Source organism: Liolophura sinensis, chromosome 1 (assembly GCF_032854445.1).
Source record: "Liolophura sinensis isolate JHLJ2023 chromosome 1, CUHK_Ljap_v2, whole genome shotgun sequence".
NCBI lineage: Eukaryota > Metazoa > Mollusca > Polyplacophora > Chitonida > Chitonidae > Liolophura > Liolophura sinensis.
In genome coordinates, this window is record NC_088295.1 from 34,249,242 (window position 1) to 34,259,135 (window position 9,894).

At 38.8% G+C, this 9,894-nt stretch overlaps 1 protein-coding gene across 1 annotated transcript; it reads left to right on the forward strand.

Annotated features, from left to right (window-relative positions):
* The first annotated feature begins 1,915 nt into the window (after window positions 1–1,915).
* LOC135468455 (ER lumen protein-retaining receptor 2) lies at window positions 1,916–9,301 on the forward strand. Its single transcript, XM_064746726.1, has 4 exons — window positions 1,916–2,083; window positions 4,545–4,804; window positions 5,613–5,865; window positions 6,728–9,301. The coding sequence occupies exons 1-4, from the start codon at window positions 1,993–1,995 to the stop codon at window positions 6,760–6,762; spliced, it is 639 nt and encodes a 212-aa protein (XP_064602796.1). The 5' UTR covers window positions 1,916–1,992; the 3' UTR covers window positions 6,763–9,301.
* The last annotated feature ends 593 nt before the right edge of the window (window positions 9,302–9,894 follow it).

Here is a 9,894-nt window from a genome sequence, read left to right on the forward strand (position 1 = left end):
TTTCGGTTCCTCAACTTTGAATGTCTGCTCAAGTATACATGTCTCGGGGCACCAGTTAACTGTGAATGGCTGAAAACGCGTCTTTACGACAATCTAGGACCTTGCGGCTTCCGGGGCCTAAGCTGACCCTGGACTCTCGCCTAACATGCTGGGGCAACCTTTTAAAACATTCTTTTTCAGAATGTCACTTCTGAAGGCCCCCTACCCTTCAGACTCCCATCTTTCGACGACCCAAAATGAGACCTCATTTTTGCGTCCTGAGCTTCCGGGGCCCAGGGAACTCCTGAACCCTGTGATAGTTGCACACTTTCAATATCCTTCCGAAAGCGCCGAGGCTGTACTGTCGCGAGTGATGGCGGGGTCTCTGACTAGGGATTGAGTAGCCATGATTATGATGCATCCAATTATTTCTCAACTTAATAGTCAGTGTACTCGTAAGCGCGGAGGAATTTTATATGAATAAATTATGAATTGAGTGTTTGATGTGATTGATGTAGGGCAAAAAATAATCGCGACATGCTCTGAAACATGTTAGTATGTTTATATATATTTAATCAGGGATGCATTCGTGCTTTGCTGACATTTCGCACAGACCCGACTTGCTCATGACCTGTCAGTTGTATATATATATATATATATATATATATATATATATATATATATATATATATATGGTATGCCTATCACGACAAAAAATTATTAAAAATTACGCGATTGGTCGAGACATATGAGGTGTGGATTAAATCCTGGCCATGGAATCTGAATTTCTAAATTCGCTCGCCCTGATCGTTCACGCGGTTTTAACAATACATTATAGGCTGATTGCACAGGCGTACATGCATTTATCTTCAGCTTACATGGTATAGAATGACACATAACATGTGGAAATGTTCAACGGTCGACCGTAACTTGCCAAAAGTTGGTTGTATGAACTCCGGTACGCCTGTTTCCTCCACAAAAGTGAAAACTTTTTATGCATGGTGTTCTATATATCAATCAAAGGCACAAGTATTACGAGATTATCGGCGGTGTCATAATATGTACTGACACAAAATTGTGCTGCCTGCCAAAATGATTCTTGAACACTATCGGTAGGCCCTGTGCTCCGCGTGTTACAGTAATAAGCAACACAGCTACGTCTAGAAGATATCTGATGTTCATGCAGGGATGAATCTTACCATACAAGCTCATAGGATGTGAACTGCCACTGCCCGGCATATAAATCCTTTGTGAAGGCCAAGCCTTCAACACGTAGACTGGCACATGCATTGCATGTAGTACCGGTACAATTAGAGGCGTTTGCTTCATTCATCCACGTGAATAAATGTCCCACGACTAGGGCACTCCTCTTCCTATACAAACACCAAGGTCTTTATGGCCAGAAAGTTGTAAATGCCTGCAGAGCAACTATGCCTCGTGAAAACATTCGGGCGTAGGCCTAGCTGCATCGTTATCCTATAGCATACTGTAGGTATGATTTAGTCATACACTGACTTCACTGTATGGACCCACGGTTATGATGTCATATACATGCCTACATGTACATAATGTATAAAATAGGCTTATAGATATATCTATAGGTATAACTTTCCTTTCTATTATTTTCCTGACCAAGTTGAACTAATTCTTGCCACATTTTACGTGGGGCCTGGTATAGGGCCTTGGCTTCCAGGTAGGCCTTCAATGCAGACCTGTCAGTGATCCATTTCAAACATAATAATGTTAAGCTGCAGTGTACAGGAACCAACGTTTTTAGTAACTACACTGGATTATACCCGGTATTAATACTGATATCCTCATATCCGGCATAGAATGGTCGATGTTTCGTTTAACACTTCACCAGTATACCCACTTCACCTCGCATCGTCGCTTTTCACGAGAGTGACCTCCCCTTGACTCCCATAATGCAGCATTGCCACGTCTTTCCTCAGCCGCCATCAAAGTTCGACGTGTTGCCGGTAGTGTGGCTTGCATTATTGACACGCCAGCATCATGAACATCTTCAGACTGTGTGGAGATCTCTCTCATCTCCTGGCCATTATTCTGCTGCTGATAAAGATATGGAAATCCCGATCATGTGCAGGTAAATATGTGCAAAAGGTAAACCAAAGGTGAAAAACCACTTCAAAAGATTTGACGCCGTTTCGTGTTGGAAACTGCCGGGGGAAAGTTTCCACCACTGACTTGTCTTATCAGTGTTGGTGTCCGGGGCTTCTGTGTTATAGTGAAGATCTGCCATCACGAAAACATTTACTTGATTTGATACAGACTGATCATCTCTCCAGTCAACTTGTTGTTCTTTTTCCTTGTTAACGTGACAAGTCTGAGAGAGTTTTTGTTATTCTCGCTCCTGCATGTCTGTTGGCTCATGCCATCACAGTTCTGTACACGTCACTGTTGTAATAAATCGTATCTGTGCACAGGCCGTGGAGATCTAGCCGTTGCACATATATTGTAAATGAGGTATTTGTTTTGACGCAAGGTTATGCCGACACTGCAGTCCTATTAAATACTGGGCTGTTGTAAAGCCAAGGATTATATTTACGTGAAACTTTCTACGTCAGTTCATTCATGCTTCGCTGTATGAGGTTGGCAAGATGTGGAGGAGAGCATTTTCAGATGTAGTTCACATGACAAAAGGATTCCTATGGATTCATTCATGAATATAATTATCAGTTTTGAACTGCTAATAGTTCCTCTAGATGGACTGGGTGTGCTATTTTAAAATTTACGTCATTCATTGTAACATGGAAGTCAATGCCTCTCAAGAAACATTGCGAAGTCCCATCTCTTCTCACTCATGGCAATCTAACTCACCTCCTCTGCTCATTTCTTAGCACTGTTATGGTGGAATGCAGAATACTGTCCTCTTAATTAACTTTCCTTGCTGATGAAACTAATTAACTTGTAGCCTTGTGTGGTCACATTGCCTGCCTGCACTATGGCGATACCATTTTGAAGTGTCACGTTACATGTTTGTAGGTTTTGTATGTAACTTTGTTTTGGCATTTAAATCCTTCAGAAAAACATTATATTTTCATTGCTGTCTGTAAGCACAACTTCAGTATTCTTAATGTAACCCAGAAGGGCATAAAAATGAACTAAGATAAGTTTGATTGCCGTCAGTACGGACCTCCTTGAGATCAGCTCCACCGAAGTTATTTTGGAAGTGTGCGGCGATTTGTTTAAGAGGTGGGGAAGTATGTCAGACTTTTCAGGTATCAGGCTAATAGAATTAATAGAGTGTCAGTTTGGGGCCCTCAGACTATGTCAGTTTCATCCTTGGTTGATCCTTAGAATTCCATTTACTCCTTTGTCACTTGCTGTGTGGAGCGGAGTTGCATCAAAGTCTGCATCTTACTGCATTGCCTTTGTAGAACAATGCATGTTAGTTAACCAGTCTGTGTTATAGCTTTGGAATATTTTCATTAAGGTCCCATAACCATCATAGAGAGAACTATCCAAACTACATTGTTCTGTTGTCTGACATACTATAATTTCTGGTTATCGTCAGAAGTACTTGTCCTTCAGAATGTCCTCCAGTGGTGTGCATTTCCCTATGCCTTTGCATATTATCTTTTACCTCGTCGTCTGCCAGTCGCTGCCTCATTTAAGTAGAGTGCCCAGATGTAAGTGGTCTGGAATATTAAAATGGAGGATGCTACACATAACTGCAAAATCTAACATCCTGGTTAACGCCACATTCTGCTGTGAACGTGAGGCCGAGATGTCTGATAGCTGATTTATCTCTGAAAATCTCACACATCTGTTACCACTGACACAGCATATTTGCTGTTGAATTTATAAGAGTTGAGAATGATACAGTTTAGCACAATGATGCTCTATAGATATTAAGGAAACAAAATAAATTTTCTTCTAGCAACTTTGACATTTATAAATGAAGTTATATTCATCGAATGTTGTCCTGTTGACTTCCTTAAACTTATAGCATCATTAAACATGCAAGTTGGCACATCTGGAGAGGACATAAAAATCTATGATATAAATAATTATAAATAAATTTGACAAAATACAATTTACTGTGTGATGCATATTATTGACGGCCCGAATAGCACAGTTGGTAGAGCGTCCGCTTCGGGACCGTTAGATCCAGGATCAATCCTTGATCGAGTCACACCTAAGACTTTAACAGAGGAAGTTGTAACTTCCTCGCTTGGCGTTCAGCATGACGGGGATAGTGCAACGACTGGTTGACTGGTCTCAGTGAAGCAGCACGAGATAAAAGAGCAGTGGAATCCGTTCTGCAACAAGGAGGCACATTACACTTACATGCACCCAAAGGATTCCTTCGTCGTCATATGACTGAAAAATTGTTGAGTACGACGTTAAACCCCAAGCACTTACTCATATTATTGAATTTGTATCAAACATTAAATGTTTGACTTATCTTGGCACCATACCTGTCTGAGTAGACAGATGGCATGCCATAAAAAAATTATTGTTATTTGGTCTCAGTGTTTTGCTGCATCTTTTTATCGAAGTAAATGTAAATCCTCACAGGGCTTGAATTTATTTTGTTGCAGGTTTATCAGGAAAGAGCCAGATCCTGTTTGCACTAGTTTTCATCACCAGGTACTTGGACCTGTTCACCACTTTTATATCTATCTACAACACTACCATGAAAGTTTTCTTCATTGGATCATCCCTTGTCACCATCTATCTCCTCTTCTTCAAATTCAAGGCAACATATGACAGCAACCACGACTCATTTAGAGTGGAGTTTCTGGTTGTCCCTGTGGGTGGATTGGCTTTCCTTGTTAACCATGAGTTCAGTCCCCTTGAGGTAAGTTCTCTAACATGTGAAGCTCAGTGGGCTAAGGCTTTACTGTGTTTTGTTCTAAGCCATGCAGCTTTTTGGGGATTGCATAACACAGCTGGGGATTTTATCTCCACAATGGCTTTCATTTGAAATTGTATCCCATGTTAAGGACAAGGCACACTTCTGGTTTTATTGGAGGAGACCATTGAAAGGTGTTGTCCCCAGAAAGACATGGAGATGTTCACATGTGCCATGTCAGTCGTTGAGGCCAGGCTCTGCTGGATGAGCTGATTCTTCATGTTAGGTACCTGGCAAAGTGCACTTATTTTTTCTACCCATACAGCATCCCATGTTATTTTAGTGGATTTTTCTTAAATAAGTGATGCATAATATGCAAATACAATTGATTAAATATATTACTACCTGTTGACTCCAACCCCATTCCTATCCCCCTCATCTTTTTTTGGTGTAAGCAATTCTACATGTTGTTTGAAACTGTGAGAGCTGGACATGTTAATGTGCAAGTCAGTTCAGGCCTTGTCCATTACAGGAGCTGACCAAGCTCTCTATTATAAACTCTCCGTTATAACCTCTTATGCCTTCCAGATGAGTTGTCTCCCCCTGTATGAACATAACAATGAACACATGTAGATTGTTTTATTGTCCTGATCTAATAGACTCTTTTTTGGATTATTTCTGTGCAACTCCTGACATATTTGCTTCATAATGAAATCTTGAAAAAAAGAAGAGATGATGCTAATAATAAATTGTAAATTGACTCCCTGAATCCAAATACATTTTATTCTATTCCTCTTTTCGTTGATGTTTTCAGATTTTGTGGACATTCTCTATCTACTTGGAGTCAGTGGCCATTCTGCCCCAGTTGTTTATGATCAGCAAAACTGGGGAAGCTGAGAGTATAACAAGTCACTACCTGTTCTGCCTGGGCTCTTACAGAGCTCTCTATATCCTTAACTGGATCTACAGGTTTTACTTTGAGGGATTCTTTGATCTGATTGCTGTTGTAGCTGGCTGTGTACAAACCATACTCTACTGTGACTTTTTCTACTTGTACATTACGAAAGGTGAGTAAATCTATGGTTTTGCAGGTGAATGGCTTAGTGTTAAGGGACACCCCTGGCTGCACCTGTCTGGACTCTACTCAACAGTTCAGGGGAGAATACTCTGTTACATCATGTATGCACAAGTTGCTCATAGACTACAGGCCATATTCATGTAACATATAAAGAAATTACCATCTAAATGACTTGCTTGTGCACACATAGCTTAACATGATATTCTCTCCCCTCAATAGATGAATATGGGCTATAAGTTTGACTATCACCAATTGGGTAAAAATACAAATCAGAGTTGTTAGGTTACATTGACAATTTATAACAATTTGCGACTGACACATTGTAAGATTGTGTACTTCATACTTTTTTGATTTGGGGGTCCTTTTAATTGTCAAATTTGGGCTGAAACATTTCCAGAGTTTAAGAATCCTGGACTTTATACCTTAATTTATGAGGCAATGTTCCTCATAATTTGGGCTTTCATGAGGATGTACTGTACTTTGGGCATTTGTAAAGGGTATAAAAATGTTCCTATATTTGACCCTGTAAATGTAATGGTAGAAGGGCATAAAACACCAATCAAACAGTTAAATAAATAAATGCAATGATAGACTCATCCAGTCACTAGAAAACTGAAAAAACACTTCCTGCAAGAACATTAGTAACACTTCTGTCTTTTCTTTAAAGTTGTACTTTAAATGAGATAAAGTCTGACATTTTGGATTTGTGACATGGATTTATGTATACATATATATGTACTATTTACCACATCTTACAATTAAAATATCGTTGACATACTTTCAGTCACTACCGGATTATGTTTACTACATGGAAATTTGTGTTAATCCACTCTCATCTGTTTCACTTTCAGTTTTGAAAGGCAAGAAGCTTAGTTTACCTGCCTAAGCATAGGTTGATGAAGAACTATTAACCCTGTGGCAGATCAGCTAGCTGTAGGGTGTGAAGAAGGGTATGTGTGCCAGCTGATGGGGGCAAAGGGTGGCACAAACGAGAGGAATCGACCAGGAATTCATAGATTACTGGACAAGAGAAGATCAACAAACCGCTGTTACATACTATATGTATAGTGTCTGTACATAACACAGTCGTGTGTTATTCCACTCAGTCAGATCCGCCACGAGGCATGAGCATATAACACAAAACAACTGTTAAGTTTATGAAGATCATACTATCATATGTATAGCCATATATCAGCTGGATATTTATTCATTATATAAAAATAAATACATTTTATTACATGTGTAATTCAAATTAAAACAATGCTTAATTTCTGTTTGTCTTTGTATCATACACCTGAAACCAAAATGCCGGAAAATGGAAAATATGGATTGATGATGGTCTTTTTAAATGGGCTTCACATTTGTACATATGTGGTAAAACTACACGTTAATTTTTGTTTTTTTTTCTTGTTGAAGCAGGTCATTTGTTGTGACTAATCTCCAATAGTATTTTAGGCTTTTTAGTATGCTATGAGTTAGAAATGTTTAGATACATGTACAAAAACTGTGAACTGATGTTTGTGTATAGAGTATTATGTATGTATGCTTTGTACAGACAGCAATCTGTGTGCACAGGACTTCAAACCTCCAACAACATGATAAATGTGACTTTCACTGTTTTCAGATATTTTAGAAACTTTGTGAACAATTCAAGCTACAAGCACAAGTGCACAGACTTGGCTTGTAATTAGGTCCATATTTTGCACCAGACATTTGCTTAATTCCCATCACCCAGCACAGTATCATCTTGATACCTGATAGGTATGGAGATTCCTTATGTCTGATTTACCTAAGTAAGCCTGATCAATTAAATGGCTTACTACTGAACAGCTTTCACCTGTCCACCTACCCCATATTTGTATGGACTGTTCCATTAGTAGTGGTTATCTGCCCTTGATTGGTTCCGGTGACAGGACTACATGAGCTTTCACTGAACAAGTGCCTGAACATACCAGTGAAAAGGGAATGGTCATAAAGGTTTCAGATTGCATTTTTAAGTTTTGACCTAGATGATCCTCAGTCTCACTCACAGCAGTGCCTCTGCCAGCATACATGTATCGTCTGTGTAAGTACATGCACTAACCATGCCATGCTTCTCAGTGTTGTTGATTGACTGAATTGGATGTAAGATATTGGCTGTAAAGGAGGACTGTAGTGAAAAGGGATGTCTCATTTGTCTCTTGGATCATTTTGAAGTCTATCATTTAATGGCATAGTGTCAGATACCTTTTAACTCAAAAAGTCTGGACCAGTTAGGTTTAAGTGTGGTGCAGGTTGATCCACTATGGAACTGTGAATGGTTTTGATTCTGTGTTGGACATGCCCCATCCAGTTGTTCTTGTATGTGGTTCTGGCATTTAGACAAGGTATGAATGTGGGTGTACTGGGGGCAAGGTAAAGAGACTGAAAGATTTGAATGTCATCTTAACCGATACTACAAAATAGTATGTGATGTGAATTACTTGTAGACGTTCTAGGTTTTTAGAGTGAACATTGGCGTCATTTATGATCATAATTGTTTTATTTTTATGAAAGTATTGACTGTCCATTACTAACTGTTAAACTGCTTCATTTGGTGTACTTAATACATATATACAACATGTAGGTGTATAATCATGCTCTTGGCAGAATCAGGTCGTGACACCAGAATTTCTGTCAGCTATATAGAAGTAGTTCTTGTACTTTATACTTATTTTCTCTCCTCTCTCCTGACTAATATGTATTTTGTGTCTCATTGGACACAAGGCTATTTTCAAGAATACATAAGTATTTTTGACAATTGGTTAGAAAATGACTTTCTCAAGGTTAGCATTTGTTTGGGTACACAATAACAAATTGCATGCTTTCTTCTCAAGAACAGAGATTCTGTATTTTGTTTTGTTCATACCTATTGCTTTAGTTTATACATGTTTGCCTTAATTCTGGCTTCATGTGTTCTGATCAGTTTTGATCGGAGTAATTTACCCTGTATTATAGTTTGGGGAATGATCATTGAATAAGCAAAGGATTAGTTACAACAAAAATCCAGGGAAAAAGCTGGGTATTTTATGCAGCCATAAGACCTGCAACCATCAAGCCCACACTTCTTGAAAGGGTAGCCACAGTGAATGACTAGCAGTAGTCAGAAAAAAAAAACCTAGTGTATCATTTGTTGACCAGAAACGTATTTTTATACAGATTCTAACAAGCCTACATTCATATTAGCTTTACCCTTTATCAGTCTACAGTACAAAATTCTTTTCACATTTCAAAGCAGTAGCTGCAGAGGCATGTGTATAAAACTATATTTGTAACTTAGGCAACTAAGTGAAATGTTGTTGGCTCTTTTTTCCCATTTTGTTTGGTTAAGCCACTCAGAATGTACAAACAAAAAAAACTGAAATAAAGATAACTGACTTCTCCATGTCTGGTTTACTGGGAGAGAATGTGTGGCTTCTTTTATGTAGACTTCTCTTTACATTTTTATGTACAGTTGACCATATTCAATAGAAATAAATTACATAAGCAAATGCGTGCACCTTCACGTTAAGAAGGCTTAACTATTCTTGACCTGGGACTAGTTCATAAAAATTGAATTACCGTTGAAATCTTAATACCCTAAAACGAAACTAAGTTTTGCTTTGATAATGGTTAAAATACCTGAGTGATGGTAGACCCATGCAGCAATAGTACAGGGACTAAAACCAAGCTTAACTGTTAATACATTTTTCTTCCCCAAGGCCCTTCATTCCATATATGCCAAGTATTTAGGCATAAATAGAATGGATCAGGTTGAATTATTTGATTGACGGTCTACACCATTTTGGTACCGGGACTCTAGAATATAGTGGCAAACATGTCTATGGGTGAAGAAAACTTTGTTGAAGAAATCACCAAATGCGATTGCCTTTGGATGCAAGCATAGGCCTGTGACGTTTGAAAACCTCAATTTTCAGGAGGCGGTACATGTAGCAAACCAGCACAGCACAATGACACAGGAGCATTCCATTAATGCGATCACTTGAGTTCAAATCCTGTT

What these genes read in the sequence shown, in the direction of transcription:
- LOC135468455 (XM_064746726.1), top strand. Translation starts at nt 1,993, where the DNA reads ATGAACATCTTCAGACTGTGTGGAGATCTCTCTCATCTCCTGGCCATT. An exon ending in GAAATCCCGATCATGTGCAG is followed by an intron (nt 2,084 to 4,544) that starts GTAAATATGTGC and finishes ATTTTGTTGCAG; the next exon opens with GTTTATCAGGAAAGAGCCAG. An exon ending in CTACTTGTACATTACGAAAG is followed by an intron (nt 5,866 to 6,727) that starts GTGAGTAAATCT and finishes TTTCACTTTCAG; the next exon opens with TTTTGAAAGGCAAGAAGCTT.